Genomic DNA, 18,805 nt, shown 5'->3' on the forward strand with positions numbered 1-18,805 from the left:
TCTGCAATCCTGAGAGTGTTGGGGACAGTACTGTGGGAGGATATTCCTGCAGATCCCAGGTATGTCCTCCTGGGAAAACCAACTGACTTAGACATACAGCATCTTAAGCTTCTCTTTAGTAATCTGGGCCTAACAGTAGCCAAAGGAGACGTGGCCAAGTATTGGGGAGCACAGAGCCTCCCACCGTTAGGGAATGGAAAACGGAAATGGACTTATATATGGCGGCTGAAAAGGTTTAATACAAGGCTGGAGGCTGGCCATAGACGTTTTGCAAGGTATGGGGTCCATGGAGGATATATTATGGCACAGATGTGGGGGAAAATGAAGAAGGGCACCCTTTTGACGCAGTCCCAATAATGCACAATAAAAAATGCTTAGTGCGGCACACTGCTCAACGCCTGATCGAAAGACAAGAATTAAACGGAAATACACTGTACCACTGTAAACATTGAACAAATGCAAATCCACTCCAATGTGATTGTTGTTATAGGTGCACTGTTGAGCATTGAAGAAAAAACAAATACAAATATTGTTTAAAAAAAAAAATGATACTAGCCAAAGCACATTTATACCTACAGGTATACTAAAGTTTGTCTAGCACCTTTTTTTGTGACAATTACATCCCAAAAACTACTTTATGGGTTTGTACCAAACCTAAAAAGGAGCAATTCTGAGTGAAGTTCGACCTTCAAGTCTAGTCAGCAAATCTGAAGTCATTCCATGCAGCAGTTTTTGCTGTAACAGTGACATGACATGTCTACGGGATTCTCATGCTATGCCCTTTACACACTCGGAAATTGTAATAGGCATATATTACAGATGCTTGATAGTTCCACTGTAGTTATGATAAATTTTAACTTGGTAAGGAAGTACCGTGGCTTTTTCCAATCCACTACATCAAAAACTGCATAACAAATTTACACCAAAAATGGTAAGATGAGGGGGTGTGGCCAAGCACCAAATCAATATGGCGCACTAAATTTGAGCTTCTGCTGTGGAAGGCAAAAATGATATAAGCCTGGCTGTAACAGACCTCGGCACAAATGATATAAGCCTGGGCTGTAACAGCCTTCAGCACATTCATAATCACTATACCCAATAATGTCATGAAGTTTGGTTGGCGGAGCAATCTTGGGACGCCGACTGCTGCTCTTATGATCCTGGCCTAGAGGTTTGCCAATAGATGACGGCAAGTGGGTGGTGAGGATTGATGGTATGATGTGGCGAGTTCATATCAGGTGCACTCAGCTGAACCGGAAGACTGGATCACCGAGAAAGAGTACCTGGGCTGGTTTTAGCCTTGGCTGTGGCAAACTGACTAGGTGGCAGACCGCTGGAACTAGTGAGCTCCTTGAGACAAGCGGGGACACAGGTGTACTTCATGGATGCTACAGAACTATGGACTGTCAAGGGTAAGAGAAGCAGGCTGAGCATTGGGCGGGTGGCCCTTTCTGATCTTCACACATGTGCTCCTGTGGCTTTGGGGGACCTTGGAGTAGAGCCTTGTTGGCTATTGCTGGACTGGCAGCATGCTGCTATCTTCTTCGAAGGGCACGCCTTTGCAACTCACTCATACAGCCAGAATTGGTAAGGCCAAGGTGGGAATCCTTCACCCTCTATAAATAACACAATAGTCCATGATAATGGCCCCAAGAATGCTTTGCTCAACAAACTGAAGAAATGCATGAACGCATTAGGCTCTACCACAAAGAACGAATGCCCAGGAATAAATGATGATCCACACCTCCCACATGAGCAGATGGCCTTGATCCATATCTAAGAGAATTGATGCAAGCGGACAAGCAGGCTATATCAGTCCCAGAGCACAAACTTGATAGGGTTGCACTCAAATTAATTTCATATAAACTGACCTTCAACATATGTCCGCCTGGGTGTGGATAGCTGAGTGTACTTTAGAAGAGCATGTTCGTGCTATAAAACAACTTCAAACACAAGTTTGTGAGCTTACTGATGCAACACAGTGCCTGCACGCAAGTGCAGAAGATGAGGAAGACAGATCCAGGTGGAACAATGTATGCCTGGTAGGCATCCATGACAAAACTGAGGGCAGAAATGTTGGATAATATATTGAGGGGCTGCTTAAAACTATACTGCAACTTAACCAGTTGTCTAACCATTCTGTGGTGGAAAAAGCTCACAGAGTGCCATGAGTGCTGCCCAAGCCTGGTATGCAACACAGGCCTCTGACTGCGCAGCTCTTCGGATTAAGGGACCACGATGCACTACTACGGGCAGCCTGACATCTTTACTCTATTTACAATTGAGAATCAGAACACTATGGCTTTCCTGGACTACACACAGGAGGTACAAAGCAGCAGCAATCCTTTGATAGGGCAAAAATCGTACTGTGTAGAAAAAATCTACAGATATAATGCTCTTCCATGAGAAATTCAAAGTCTTGTTGGAGGGAAAGTTCTGGTTCTTCACGCCTCCCAGCGAAGTTTGGGTCTGATTGGAGGGCCCGCAGCCAACTAGTGATGAGGAATGTCTCCAAAAAGTTCATATAAGACATGATCAAAGATACTGCAGAATCTGGACCCACCCTTAAATTCTCCCACAAGCGGGAATAGTTCTAGTTATATACACTACTACAAGTTAAGTTGGATGTTATTCATTGGAGGGCTATAGATGTCTCACACATTGGGGTGGTGAGTAGTTCAGAGCCAGCACCAAGCCTCAATATTTCAACATGGAATGTCAATAGTCTAGGGCACAAGTTCATGAAAGGGATGGTCCAAATGTATTTACATACACATTACCTGATACTGCTGCACAAGACCAACCTTTTTGGAAATAACTTAATTTTCTGAGACAGGGTAGATACAAAGTTTTGGCCAATTTGGGGGGTTACACCCGGTATTTTGATTGGAATATTTGATGTTCATTGTGCAAACAAGGTCAGACACAGAGGCCTGCTATGCAGCAATACTGGGAGAGAAGAATGGTGAAAGAGTTATGGTGATGTCTTGGTATGCACCCCTGGGGTTGCAGTCAGTAGCTTTGTTGCAATGGGGAAACAGGTCTTAATGGCACTGGGTGCATTGCATATTGTTGAGGGAGACATTAACCTGACTATCCATATAGAACTATACAGGATAACAACATGTAGTACCCAGTGGAGGGTCGGCAATAGATTAAGAGACTTTGTTCTCACCCTAGGACTGATGGATCTAGGCAGGGAGGTACACCCCAACAAGAGACAATATTCATATGCCTCCAGCAGCATTCACTCATGCTGGAGACTGGATTACATACTTGTGCCTCAGTCACAAGGGAATATATATGGGGGACCCATTCTACCTACCTACCAGGGACCTCAGATCACTCCACATTATCTACTAGACTAAAGACTATAACAACCCTACACAGACCACTTTGAGCCTGGACTCGTGGGACGGGGACAAGAAAAAATACCTCCTACAGGCAACCAAGGGATAGCTGGAGAAGGATACTGGTGCTGCAACAACATTGCAGTAAGCATATAGAACTGTATTATGGGGGGAGATCTCATATCAAAGATAGGTGAGAAACGCAAGGAAAAAACTAGACTTGTGGAAGAACAAGAATGGCCCCGGACTCAGTGGGAAGGGGACCTATCTAATTAACCCAGTAGCTGCTTTGGTACTGCATCACACTGGCCAAGGAAGAATATAGAAGGATGGTGGAAGGTGAGGCAAGAGAACTTCTCCATGCCTCCCAGCACAGGCTTTAGGATGTGGGCAATAATATGTGTAAACTACTTGTTTGGTTGGCCCGAGGTGCATGTGGGTGATTAAACCTGCTATGCGACAAAGGGTGGCAACCACATCTGTGATAGCATAGGCCTCCGCAACCTAGCTAGAACAATTTGACTGCCCTAGGCACAGTTGCACTGAGAATGAAGTAAAGAGATTTGTGGAGGATATCCCTGCTCTTTGCTTAACCCAGGAGGACAGGGTTAGACTAGGCCAAAAACAGGGGTCATGGAGGTCATAAAACAACTGAAGAGAAGAGGGTCCGTGGGCATAATGGATTACCCCCTGAATTTTTCAAATGTCTTGGCAGAAAAATGAGTGAACCCCTTACACTCATGTATTATGAAGCCTGAGCTGAAGGCTGCTTGCCATGAGATACTAGAACAGACAACACTGTCTGCCTGATTCAAGTTAAGACTTTACAATGTGCGTATTACATTAGGACCAGACTTCACAGAATGGGCAGGCTTGCCTCTTATTGATGTTTGGGCGGAGGCATTCAGAAGGGGGACCTTGATCCATATGTTATGGGAGTGTCCAAGACTGCAAGACTTCTGGAGAGGAGTAAATGGCTGCCTCACGAGGTCAACTGGTGTTGAAGATTGATCAGAGCGCACAAGGGTATGTCTGGGAATGTGGGGAGAGCAGACGATACTTAGATGTATATTTTTGCTATGCAACACATCCCTCATTGTGGCTAGAAGAGACACTGTGCAGCTGTGGGGGAGTGGGACTCTACCCTTGGTGGTACACTCGGCATGAAATATGGACTGCTGTATGCAGACAAAAGAAATTCTGTACCGAACACGAGAAAGCGCAACTAAGTTGGAAAACAGTGAAATTGGACAGTCATAGTCAAAAAGAGTACTGTAACAAAACATAAAAAACAAGCATGATTTTGGGATGAGATGACCAAAGGATTTTGGTGTTTACAACATAACCATACAAAGTTTAAGCAAGTTTTGTCAGTGACTGCATATATTGGTATCATTTTACAACATTTGTACTAGCAGAGCCACACATTTGTACTAGCAGAGCCACATAGCGCTGGAGAAAGGCTTTCAATAGGGTACCCATTTTTTTTTTTTACTTGACCAAGATGATCTTCTACATGTTATAAAATTATGGTTCTTCACAAATAAAGAATCTTAAGCTTCCAGGACATGAAAGGAAAACGACAGGAGGTTCCATGTGCACCATTAAGATAATTAAAAAAAACATATGAAACAACAATGCTAATGTAAGGCTTAGAAGTTTGCAACAGTGTAGCAGGATTGACTTTCCAGTCTTACCTAAGTATTCCAGAAGACAGTTTATCCATTACATCTTTCAGGATATCTGAAGTGGAAATTAAGGAATGAACGCACAGTGCTGGAAATATAAAGAGAAATATTCAGAAAGTCTTTAGTTAGATCTGCCATGTATCAGGAGTTTAATGCAAACATAATGTTAATCTTAATCTGAGAGCTGCACAGTGGCAACGCTTGGTACAGCCAGATATCAGGTGTGCCAAGTTAGCATAACTAAGGATTGAAGGGTTCTGGAGCCTGGACAGAGCAGCACCAGGCGACTTCTGAGGAGTTAATTGATTTACCACAGCTGTGTAACCGGAATACCCATCTGCCATTTTGTTTCTCAAAAACAAAAAAGTCTGGTGAACAGCCGCCTATTAGGCGGCAGCAATTCCCCAAACCTGTAGTTTCTTCAGAGGATCTGCCTTGAGGGTGCTTCTTCTGAAGGCACAGAGTTCACGGTTGGGCTAGTGGTGATCTCTAAATTTGACAGGCAGTGGTAAGTCAGGGTGGCTGACGTAATGACCTCCATCACAGTGACTGCCGCAGGGAGTCCCAGCTGAACTCCCCAGTTCCATGAGCACAAACTCCGTTGGTTAATAGGAAATCACTTTAGCAATTTCATAATTAGACAAAGATTTGGACCAATGAAACAGCAGAACGCCACTGCACACAGCAGCAAATATATTAGGCTTGCTATTGGAAAAAGGTGTAATGAAAGAAAATACTTTTTTTCCCAGACAGAAAAAAAAACTTTTCTCTGAAGTACACGCTTTTCTTTTTAGGATGTCCAGGTTGACTCACAGGTAGTGGAGTTTCTGGACTGAGAAGAAAACGGAGTGGCTGAGACTGATCTGGAGTCCAAGATAATTTGGTAACACAATAAAACACATGAATTTGTATAACAGATGTTTGATTATCCAACTCAATAGAATCATTTAATCAACCTCAGAAGGATGTACGGCCAACTGGACTTGACATGATTTCATCCTGTGGCCATTTGGTCAAACACAGATTCCTACAGTGCATGCATTAGTCCACTTAGTCATCTGACTTGGCTGTGTCAATTGATGCGAAGACCTGTTGAGTTTTCTGGAAAATTACTCTTTTTATTAGCCAATCAATTAGATAGAGAGAATATATTCTTACTAAAATCCAGTGAAAACAAAACCATGCATTGGAAGGAATCTGCATAGGGCCGATTTTAGGCCACAAGGTAGGAAATTGCATTGATAGTGGTTCTTGTGTATCACAAATCATAGGAAGATTCAACGTCGCCTTACAAGCGAAATGTGAAAATATATGTCTTAAGAATCTATTGTGCAGATCCAGTTTTCTTGATGGAACTGAAAAAAGATCTGGTGAAGTGCTAACACCCTAAAATTCTCAAATTTACCTCGTAGGTTTGTTGTTTTAAAATCAGAAATGGCAAAACATGGTGTGTGTATATCAGCAAATATGTTAAATTAAGCCCCTTGCCTAACTGGGAATGAAATAACTGATTACAGAATTTACATCTGTAACAATATTTGGATATCTTTATACAGTCCGATTTGATAAGGAGTGGTCTTTTTGAGTGAATTGAAGGAGGGTACTTCTCAGCACTGCCACTTTGGGCAGTATTCTGAACCCATCTGATTGTTGTGATTTTCTGACAGACGATATAGGATCGGTTTTTCCTACCAGAGCATCAGATAAGAGTGAGGGAAGAGAGGAGTCACTCTTTTGTGTTATTATAGTGCTTTAACTAACGTAGTACACTTATGATTTGGACTTCCTTAGGTGGAAGGACTGTCTATTTTGCGACTGATGTTGAGGTCAGAAGATCAGTTGAACCTTGGGTTTCTAGAAACGTTGATGACCTGGACTGAGACCTCAAACTTAATCTGTTTCCTTTTCTCAAAGCCCACTCTGCAGGAGTACTTGGGCATCTGAATTTATCTGCTGAATGGCTTCATCTCTTTGAGACCCAAACAGTGAACTAATTACCTGATCGAAAAGCTCCTGAATAAAACTATCAGGAGATGGGTTTGATCTCAGGAACAGCAGACCCTGCTTCATAATTATAATTATTTTGTCAGCGGGAAATGGGCTCTTTAGTAGCATTCTGGAATAGGAGCATCTCTAGTGCCAGTTCTCTGACATATGGGAGCAATTATAGAAGCAGATTTCATGGAACATTGTTTTAATTGTCACCAAAAACAGTGGCCTGAAGAATAAACAAGGAGATGTTAATCTTTCTTCTCCCTTCACCAACGCCTGGTGGAAGGTGGTGATATTCTCAATTGGCAAAATACATTATACAGATTTAACTGTAGAGGGAGCTGAGTAAATAATCCATTGGGAATCTGATGATTGGTCCCCGTTATGTGTCACACAATGCCAGGGAGAGTGAGTTATGCACTGTGATGAAGTCTAAATACTCAAATTATGATGGCACAAGTGAGCTAATTTTATTCTTGGTGTCTCTGCCGGAGAAAGCCGTTTCCTTTAAAGAGGTCCATGCTTTTCCGACACTGGTAGTCTTGGGGGTGTTGCCAGTGTTTTTAAGTCCGAGCTCTGAAGTGTTTTGTCCTTGAATATTTACAATGTGTGTCTGTGTAGTTACAAACCTGTATAAATATAAATTCAACACATTAGTTAGAAATGTATGAAGAATATTTGTATTTCATTTAGCACTCACGTCTAATAAACAGACACACTTGCCATGTAAGATTGCACATAAACAATAAAGGATATGAAGATATTTTCCTTGCTGTCCACTCGATAAGTTCCAAACTTCATCGTTAAGAAATGAGAGGGTGGCTCCTTTGAGGAATAACAAATGGCTGTCTGGAGGGTCAAGCTTTAAAAACAAAACAATTCTATATTAAGCTCCATACTACGTTACTTTTTGGCACTAATAAATGCATTTTACATCACGTCTATTTTCACCTTTTGGTATATAAATTACTACCTCCCTTTATTTTCACACATAGAAGCTCTGCAAGGCGTCCAGTACACCACTACCTGTAAACATCAAGACTGGGGAGAAACCCCCAAATCACACGAAACTGACATTGATAAATCAGAATCTACAGCCTGTTCTCCTGCCCCAGCCTCCAGGCTGAACAAGGGCTGGTAGTGGGGACGACGAGGCTCTTGACACTTCTTTCCATGTGTACACAAGGAAATAGGGAAGAGACTCCAAGGTAAACACCACATGACCATGCATTTGATTAATGACACACTGAAGTATACAACAAAGTCATGGACGGAATGCTTGAATTAATCTCAGCCGCTGGTGCTAATCGGGGCTAATCGCAGATCATTCTTGTTTTGCACACCTTACCATCTCGGCTTGCACCCAGCCATATGCAAATCGGTCTTGATCTGGCTCCAATAGAAGCAGTCCAGCCCTAAGGTGCTGCCTGAACACAAGCAACACAAGACCGGTTTCACAGTTATTAGGCCCATCAGTCGGTTCTAGTGGCACAGTATGCACGGGACCCATGCCTGGGCACACAGGTCCCACTTTGGATGTCGCACTTCAGTATACAGTTCAGGCTGGACTCTTCCTATTGGAGCAGGGTCAAGATTGATTTGTATATGACTGGGTTCAAAGTTAGGTGGCATGGAGGGCAAAATAATGATGGAATGGGACGAGGCCTGAGTATTCAACAGTCTCTGAGATTAATTTAAGAATTCCATCTATCACTTTCTTGAATACATCAGTTCGAGGGCATGCAATCACCAAATCCTTCAGTGTCAGCTATGGTAAGCTGTGCCTTCACTACTAGCTTTCCTGAACAAAACTCAGAAGCTAAAGTACACAAAGGTTCATGAATGAAGCACCTCGAAAATATAATGACTCACTTTTTTAAAAATATTGGTGATGCTTTACCAAACTGTCTAAAGCACAGGGTTTGAAGTAAAGTAAAGCTTGTGTTACATTTTCTAAAGAAGTTGCAAAACAATAATTTCAGCAAACGCTCATTTTAGTGGATTATTTTAGCTCCACATTCCAGCAATACACTTAGCCCCACAAATCTCCAAACTGAAAACAAGTTATTTGTATAAGAAAGAGCAGCTTCACACTAGTCACGTTTCCTACATCTGACATCACCTGAAGATCTTTCATTGTAGTCACCCAGTGGCCTCCTATCGCAAGAAGTGTGATAATGTCATGTTTGTGGGGCAGCTGCGGTGGATCAGGACCATCTCCCTTCTGAAATAATTTGACTATAATGAAAATAAGACAAAATATATCATACATTGACCCTTCTAATGAAATAACAGCTTTTGTGCGTTGTCCCTGTCTCTTAGTCTTTCAAACACTGCAATTCACTTTAGAATGCAAAGACACTGAAGTGGATGGAAATGATCCCTGTTGTGTAATCTTAAAACTATCTATTTGGTGAACTCTGAAATCACTAGGGAAGCATCCATAAACATCCTAAGAGCTCAAGATGCTTACATGCCATCAGGATTAAGGAGCAGTTAAAGGAAATAATGGCTGCGCCCATGAATGCCTACTTAATTTACCTATGAAGGCAGTAAGCCCAGCCTTCTAATCTTCATTCGACAGGCAGCATGAAAATAGGGAGTTTAATGCAAAGTACAAAGTACGAAAAAATCACTGCTGCTCTACTTTTTACTGTGCATATATGACGACATATCTGATGACAATCAACAGCAACACACCGAATTTAATTGTAATAACCCCTCTATGCAACCAAAAACACGAACACTGCAGAATGGGTCCCATATAAGACATAAGTGTGCCATACATGAAAACGTGGGAAATACTTATAATTTCAAGCACATTATTTACACATTAACTAAGTGAATAAAGACTTTCGGATTTGTATTTAGAATTAAATTATAATCGTTGTAAACACTTTTTAACTGCTCAGAACAAACCTCCAGCATCAAGTACAATATCCACCCCCAAGCCTCCGGTTTCCTCCAAGCAACTTCCTGCGATGTCACCTTTCCCACTGGACAGATCTATCACTCGCGCTGTTTAGGACAGAAAGTATAGTTATATCGCGTTTCCAAAACAAGTGTCAGAATAAAAACAGAAAGCAGCGGAATTCCTCATAAACGGTGCAAGGTTTTGCTACAAAAGGTTTGGAAGAGCAATGCTTCGTACTTTAAATTTGAGCCCGTAGACTCAGACATGAAAAGATGAGCTCACAACCCCTCATTTCCTGATACAAGTTATTTACATCAAATCTCTACCAAACGGATAATCATTAAAAAATGCAGATCTTTTTTCATTTTCATAGACTCAGGCCCTTCTTTTGATTCCCTCCGGTATTAAACGTTCCCACTTTCTTTTACACAAGAAGTATTATAACATTGAAATGATGACAGCCGTGGGATTATCCACTAGCCAGCTGCGAATAATAATTTGAAGAAAAACAAAATGGGGTGCATTAAGATCAAGCACTAGCAAACCTAAATGGAAAATCTGCATTTTTGCTTTGGAAATATATGCAAGGGGCATTAAACGTTTAAACATAATAATAATAATTGAAAATATTGCCATCTTAAGGTACCTCGCTCATGTTTGCAACAAAAAAAATAACCCATCAAAACAATAAATAAGTAAATATATGTACATTAAATGAAAGAAGATAGGAAAGAAGAGATGGACCCAGAAGCCTACTAGCCCTGGCACTCAAGTGCACTACTTTTTAGTTGCATGTGCACAAGCAACATCACTCACAGTGACGTGAGCCTGTGGCTGGGTGGAGCCACCTGCTGCCACATGAAGTATGCAGGTGTGGGCGGAAGCCAAATGTGAAAGACATTTGAAGAGACCAATGGATACAGACGGCTGACCAAGAGCCCTTCTACGTTGATAGAGCTAAATCTATCTTTTGGTCAGACCTAAAAATGTATCTTTTAATCACAACCTACTCTGAATTACTGGTCTTGAATGATCCCCACCTCAACCTGATTAGGCTCAGACATAACATTCATTACAAAGGGACACTTCAATGCAAATTCCCGAATTTCGTTTTAGGGAAAATTAATTAAGATTTTGTCAGTTGCCAATGGGACCCTCGTTTCAGCAGAAAATTTCTTGCAGAGAAATGTTTTTGATTAAAATCAGTCTCTTGGAGTATTCTGACTAACTTTTCTATGTGGGGAGTATGCCCTCTCCTGAAAAAGTCACGCAAGATATTGAGTAAAAGCTTTTTTAAGCACATCATACGTTTCTGCTGACTTTTCCTAAAATATAGGGCTGGGGAAATCAAGCAATTTACACACAGCCCAAAAGTTGACCTCCATCACAGTACATACCAGGTGTTTAGGAAGAATTCCTCAGAGTAGTGTGGGCATCTCACACAAATACATGGTGCTGTTCGTTCCCTTACAAATGTATTACTTGAAAAATGTTTTTGTTATTGAAACCCTACTAAGGTACACGAGTATTGCACAAGCGTCTACAGCCCCTTCTGTAATACCACTGTGCCCAAGGGGAGCACTAAGCAAGGGCACACACCCATTGTGCCCCCAGGACACAATGTATAATACAGCCCCTGGTCTAATGTTGCACAACTATTTTCCAAATACTAAGGTGATCTCGGTTGGTGTGGGTAGACAACATTATTAGGCTACCCGTGGATAGAAGACAGCAGGATTCCGCTTAGTTATCCCTTTAATAATTGCTTGTAAGTATACCATTTCAATAAGTATCTATGATAAACTTCTTAAAGGCAAAACAGGGTCCCCTTTGACGCCTTGTACACTGCGTATCTTTTGATTTAGACTAATAAAATGCTGCCAGGACAATCATGGAACAATTTGTTGATTGACCTGAAAAAGCAACCAGAAATCCTGAACTAAGCTGCAACTTTCTGCCTTCTCGTCCAAAACTCTGTAGAACCAAGAACCTTAGAGTGTATATTATGCCCCATAACCGCAAAAGCATAAAAAGACACAAAAGCTCATAAAATAACTGAACATTTTCCACCACAAAACTAACACGCTTACTCTTGCAGCATGACTGACCAAATTATTGATAAAGCGGTAAAGGAAGAGTGTCTCAGTGAACCACTTCCAAAAGGTTGTAGTGATAGTTGGCATCCAAGGCCGGTGGTATGCCTTTGGAAATGGTGCGTAAAGTGATTGTTTATTTGAATGCCAGATTTTGTCTGAAATCAATTATAGTCGTAAGACCACTGTTCTTTAGACGATGGATATAACATACACAATTTTTTGTCAAAACGAATTGCCATTACTTTTTTACTACTCATTTCAATCTGGGGTTCACTTTTTAATGTCATGCAGGACACCAGTGTGGTACCATATGTAACCACCCAAGCTCACTTGAAAAAACAATGGAATAACAAGTGGAGTCTACGAGTGGTCTAAGAGGGGTACAGCCCACTTTCAGAATGCCTAAAGACTGAGTGGACGGTTTCTATGTCTGGACAAGAGTTACATTATACCGGCATAATTCACGTAATTTCATGCTGCGCTTGTTAAGGGAAATTCCCAAAATTACACCACAACGTATAATTACTGCAAAACATAGAGTGCGAGTGCATGAACAATGCGAACAACCAGCACGAGTGTCTGTTGTTCGCAGAAATTGTGTTTTGTTGCGCTATAATTTAGCATGAAATACATCCTTGCATGAAAGATTCAAGCAAGGTGCATTTTGTGCTAAAATATAGCACTTATGATGGATTTACATTTTGCATAGTTATGTATAATTTAATGTAAATTACTGGAAAATTTGCATAATTAAGTGAAAGCAAATTATGCGAATTTCACGTAGACTTGATTGCAGCTTAAATTCTCTGTATGTACCTTTATCACACGTAGGTGACATGAAAATCTGTCATGGAACCAGACACCCGAAAAGCAGTTCCTATACCATTCTGTAGCGTACACTGTAACTCGGAATAACAAAGTAACGTATTTAACACATTAAAGCAGAAGATATGGGCGATGAGAAGACTATTGTTTTATGAGCAATCATACGTTCTGAAATAAATAGTGAACAAAATAACTTTGAAGATGCATGCATGCGTAAATAGGCAAGACAGAAAGGACAGAAAGTTTACTTACTTACTAACGGTTGCCTTATGCCTTTTGAGAGTGAAAGAAAAGTGAGAAGAAAACGAGTCAAAGTAAATCACTGAGTAAAAAACACTCCTGTGGTTCCAAACAAAATCAACGGTGTACAGTAACTGAATGCACTACTATCAGGCAGTGTTAGCAGACGCTCAAGTGCAATTAAAGTATTTGCCTACCTTGTCAATGCTCATTGTTAGCAAACCACAGAACAGCATTAAAAACCTGCTCTGAAAACGCCATTTTCCTAAAATCTGAGGCCACGAATTAAAAAGCCATTTACGCACGTACATAAGGATGTACATACAAGTACAATTACTTAAAATGTGAAATTGCTCTCGTGAATGAATTTAGTCACTGATACAACAGAGTTAGCATGCTGGCCTTTTATGTCTAAGAAAATCCACACAGGATGGTGGTGGGTGTTTCTGGGTGGGAACAAATGTGAAGGTTGCTGAACAAACAAGCTTAGGTTTTTGCACACTCATACATATTTGCAGGTAGCACCACACCGCCAATAACAATTTAAATTTACTCCTGTTAAGGGCAACATTAAAAGCTTAGTTGGGGTGGGCAAGCGGAGGGAACATTTTCACAATTATAATCTATTTAGTGTGCAAAGCTAGGCACACTGTGCAGGGTGTACAGGCAACCACACGTTGGTTTACAGAGGTAAAAACTAGACCAACTAATGCTCTAATTTGTATGGTAGCTTGGTCGAGCAGTTAGACTCATCTTGGAGAAGTGAAAAGCATTTTCTGTACTCACAGTTTCAATAAATCAAGACACACACTCAAAAGAATAACTCAAGAGCAATTTACAAAAATACCTCAATTTTTCATTACATTTTTAGAACCAAAATCATCCTGATCGGGTAAGTACTTTTTAAGTTATGATTTTTTAGTTTTTATTAAAGTTAGACTTTTTGTGCGTAATTACACACCATAGGAATCAATAGAGGAATATTTGGAAAATTCACAGTAAATCAGGGAATGCGTTTACCAGTGTCTCCTTTTGCAGGTACGTTGAGGTCGTTGTTGGGTACCCTGGGCCAGCTGGAGAAGTTCGGGCAACTTCCGATTCCAGCGGGAGCAGCTGCATAAAGTCCATGTAGCTTGTGCCAGGTCACTGCGGTCGACCACTTGGAAAAGCACTGCACAGATAGACTTAAAGGTACGTCCTGTGGGTCCCCTTGGGGTGTTGAGGTCGCATGGGTAGGGGACCCTTAGGGCACAGCTGGATCTTCGGTGCTGGGCACAGGGTGGCAGGATGAACAGCGAGTTTGTGAGCCAGGAGCTGTGTGCAAAGGTACCCTTGGGAGCAATTTGAGGGTCGTTTGTAGGTCAGCAGGGGCACTCTCGTGGGAGGACCGGGAGGTTCCTGAAGTCCCTTGACTGGGGCTTCCTCCTGCTCCTTTTTCAGTCTGGAATGGACTCCTTCTGGGTGTTCCATGTGAGGTGGCCAGTACCTGGGGCTATTGCATGGTCTGGCCACTGGAAGACGCAGTGCCACCAAACTTGGCACAGTCGTAGGATTTGTCCTCACGGTCTGATGGGTGAAGTTTGGTCCAACTGCGGGATCCGGTTCCTTGGCCTGCAGCCAGTAAGTGAAGTGGCATTCACTGGATCTTTGGTTACTAGGTGAAGGCATCACTCCGAAGGGAGATCTTTGGTGATTTTTGAGGAGTGGAGGTCCTCTGCATGTTTGTAGAGCCCGTCCGATGTCCAAGCAGCCCCTCAGTGGCATTTTTCGAGTCCTCGGTGCAGCAGGCAGGGTTGGCGCCTTTTTTTGGTGCAGCAGGACTTCAGACTTGGGTCTTCTTCTTGGTTGCTGGTCTTATTTTGTTCTTCGAATCTGATTTCTTGGACTAGGGAAGTTCACTAAATACTGTATTTAGTGGGCGTTTTAAAGGGTACCTCGTAGTGACTAATGGGTTATCTACCTTAGAGTGCCTATACCCACTAAGTGACCACTTCCTGTGGACAGAGGTCACTCCCCTACACGTGATTGGCTATTTTCTTTCCAGGCAAGATGGAGGAAAATGAAATGGAGAAGTCACCTTGCATGCAACACATGAAGGGTGGTGCAAGCAAGGGCTGATCACTCCTCCTACCCTTTGTCTGTTTTCCTGCTGTTGCTCTGGCCAAAAGTGGGGGTTTGCAATGAGGGTGGCCATCTGCTGTTAGCAGCAGGCCTGAGGGTCGAGTTTCAAGGGCAGTATGCCCTTTGAAGATCGCCAGCAGGACAGTGCACATTCCTGAGGGAGGGAATGTTAGCACCTTCACCCAGGAAGGGCTTTGTTCTGTATCCCAGAGAGCAGGATCTCTCACCCCAGGGATTCAGAATCTTGTCTGGTGGTGCCAGGCTGGTTGTGACCGGCCAGCAACCATGCCAGGGTAGTTAGCTTTTGTGGGGGACATCTCTAAGGACACTGGTACCTGTTTGGATTTATCATCCTGAGTTGTTTGATGCCAAACAACCCAGGGTTCAGAGTAGCCATCATGTAGCTTTGAAACTCGTACTGACCAGTGTCCAGCACAAGCATTAAAATGGCTGCCCTGTTTACTTACTGTATCCCAGGTTTGGCAAGGACACAGTAGGGGCATATTGCTCATGTATCTATGCCCATATGTACCATATAGTGCATATATATGTATATGCAAGGCCTGCCAGAGGGGAAACCCACCTATAGTGCATGCAGTGTATAGTGGGCAGGGAACACAGGCTTTGTGCCATGTCAAGTTTGTCTTTTACAATTGCATCAGAACTCTCAGCCTGCAATGGCAGTGCTGGGTGATTCTGGATGCATGGCTCAAGACGGTGGCACAATCTGTGCTGCTGCCCTCAGGGGCCTACCCTTAGTACCCCATGCCCTGGGTACCTAAGTACAATTTACTAGGGACTTATAGTGGCTGCTGAAAGTGTTGCCAATTGTGCCAATGCATCACAACAGTTTTATGGAAAGCGATCTGGTCCAGGGAACCTGGTTAGCAGGTGCCCTGGGCACTAACAATTTTGAGGCTACCTCACATACCAGGCACAAAGTGGGGGCTAACAATGACAAAAGATGCCTTGTCTCACACAACTCAACCTCCAAACAACCTTTGGAAGCGATTGAAGACTTGGGATTTACCCAGAACGATGTATGCAGAGTGGCCTGTTTTGAAAACAATCACTTCCAATGAAGGTCTGAAGGAGTTTAGAGCAGACCCCTGCAGAATCTTTCTTGAAGGCTTGGCACAACGGCCTAAACAACTGTTACGATTTGAACATCAAAAGAATGCATGAAAATACCTAAATGAGTGTACAGCAAACAAAATTGCAAATTGTGAAATACTTTATTCAATTCAGAGACCAAAAATGTGAACAAAACTACATTTTAGCTAGAAGGTTGGAGATTTTTAATTTTTTAGTTTTATTTTTAAAATATAAAGCGATGTTAGATTCTGGTGTATCGCTTTGTCTTTTTTGCTCCTATTGCATGCTTCTTTCTCCCAGTTTGTACCAACTGTGTTTCAATTGTTGCCACAAATCCATACTAGATTTCATTTACTGTACTTGTGCTACTCCCACAACTCAAGATAAAGGTACCAACCTAAAGTTGATCTTCCAATTTCAAATTCAGAGTCTTTTGAAACATTTAATTTTACTTTCCTTGTATATTTACTTTGTTATTTGCTAAGATTTTTCAATTTTCAGAACAGTTGCGGACCCCCTCAGTATGTGTCCTGGTCCATGGGTTAAGAGTCACTGATTTAGGGCCTTGGAATGTAGGCCTGTCAAGGGGCAGAAAGGCAAATACCATTTTAGTGATATATAAGAAGTAGGACGCTGGAATGAGAGGGACATTACCAAATGGGTCTGAAGTGAAGTTAGTATCGCTTAACGTTAAGGAAATTATTCCCCTCATTACGACTTTGGCGGACGGAAAAGGCCATCCGCCGAAGTCCCGCGATCGGGTTACCACCAGTGCGGTCCCCTTCTCGTTGCCCCTCTGAAAAGTTTCCTGCTGGCCCAGTGAGAAAGAGCCCACAACATTGATGCTCATAACAGAGCAGGCAGCAATGTTGCGGTGCGTAGGGTGCACTCGCACCTGTTGCGCTTTTCACTGGGGATGTCAAGTGCATGGGCAGTGCAGGGGCCCAATGGGGCCCCTGAACCTCATCCCTGCCAGCTTTACATGGCGGGGCTACAGCCATGTAATTGCAGGCGAAGAAGGGACTCGGATTAGGACCACCAGCACCCCCAGCGCCTCCAGTGGAAGAGAAGTGGTGGTGCTGGCGGTCTGACCATGGCACAACCGCCATGGTCGTAATGTGGCTGTCGGACTGCCACATTGGCGGGGGTCCGACCACCACCGCTGCCCTGGCGGTCTAAAGACCGCTGGGGTCGTCATGAGGGGCAATATGTTTCCAAGAAATATCTACGAAAAAGCAAATCAGCATATGATGAAACATAGAGTATATCTAAATGCGTTTTACTCCTTCATACAGTCTAAACATAGTGGAGTGGCAATCAATAAAAAACGGGACTTCCAATTTATGTTGGAGGGTAAAAAGATGGACCAGGAGGGTATAACTGGCAATCACTATTGCCACAGTACACACCACAAATTCAGCACAAACACTTTTCAAAGATAAATCCAGAACATCCTAGTTAAGTCTGCGAATGGAGACTTTATTATTGCAGGGAACAACAATTCAGTCTGGATCCCACAGAAGGACTGATCGAATAAAGGAGCAAGGTAGGTAGAAGCCTTTTCTAAAACAAAATACAAAAGGGATTTACGGGAGATACATGGAGGGAGCTACATATAAATGATGAGAAGTTCTTAGAAAGCTCTTGTGTGCACCATACCTATTCACATATTGAATACATACTAGTGTGAAATGCGCTAGCTTCAGAAACAACAGGAGCTGATATAGGGACGATATGGGTCTTGGATCATGAACCCATTCAACTAGAATCTTTTGCACTAGATTGGGCCAAATAGGGCAAAATACTGCTGCTTTGTGTGGTGTCCTCACAAACTATGTCCTATGTCAATATACTCTTTTCAATATTTGAGTCGCTCCTTTAGCATTGATGTACTTGTGCTGTATATATAATGTGTGTGTGTGTGGATATATGTGTGGATATATATATGTCACGCTGGTGTTTTCTCCAACATCTTCTGCGCCCCACGCTTCAGAGTTTGATTGTATTTTTTTTGTTATAAGTCATTAACAATTTACATAAGCGCTTATCTTATGCTTACATTTTTGTAATGTGATTTGGATTGCTGTCTGCAATATTTGTAGTTATATGACTTTTTTGCACTGTTATTTTATTTTTGCATTTGTACAACGTGATGTATACAGGTGCTTGCAATGTCTAAATTTATAGGAGCATTTTTTACATTATTTTTTCATTTTTAATATTTTTCATGTTTTTACAATGTAACGTTTATGGTTGACTGCAATGGTTAAAGTTGTATGATCATCTTTACCTATTTATTTATTTCCTTAGCGCGGGCAGCGCCTCCACTGATTCCTGTAGGAGTCCCTTGCTATATTTGTGAGAGGCCATGTGAGATGTGTGACTTACTATAAGGCTAGACTGGAGTAGTTCTGAGTGTTTGGGCTGCAGTGCTACTGGAGTAAGTGAGGGTTCCAACTGACTTACTCAGTGCCTGTCTCTGTC

The 18,805-nt window shown here is 42.2% G+C and overlaps 1 protein-coding gene across 1 annotated transcript in view; it reads right to left on the minus strand.

Moving 5' to 3' along the window:
- CRYZL1 (crystallin zeta like 1) overlaps window positions 1-18,805 on the minus strand; it is a 160,979-nt gene that overhangs the window by 29,424 nt on the left and 112,750 nt on the right. Inside the window, exons 9-13 of the mRNA XM_069202491.1 lie at window positions 13,118-13,138; window positions 9,950-10,048; window positions 9,153-9,268; window positions 7,780-7,892; window positions 5,048-5,086 (exon numbers count right to left, since the gene is read on the minus strand). Of these exons, the coding sequence (XP_069058592.1) occupies window positions 5,048-5,086; window positions 7,780-7,892; window positions 9,153-9,268; window positions 9,950-10,048; window positions 13,118-13,138 (388 nt within the window). The remainder of the gene's footprint in view (window positions 1-5,047; window positions 5,087-7,779; window positions 7,893-9,152; window positions 9,269-9,949; window positions 10,049-13,117; window positions 13,139-18,805) is intronic.

This window comes from Pleurodeles waltl, chromosome 8, assembly GCF_031143425.1.
Source record: "Pleurodeles waltl isolate 20211129_DDA chromosome 8, aPleWal1.hap1.20221129, whole genome shotgun sequence".
Lineage (NCBI taxonomy): Eukaryota > Metazoa > Chordata > Amphibia > Caudata > Salamandridae > Pleurodeles > Pleurodeles waltl.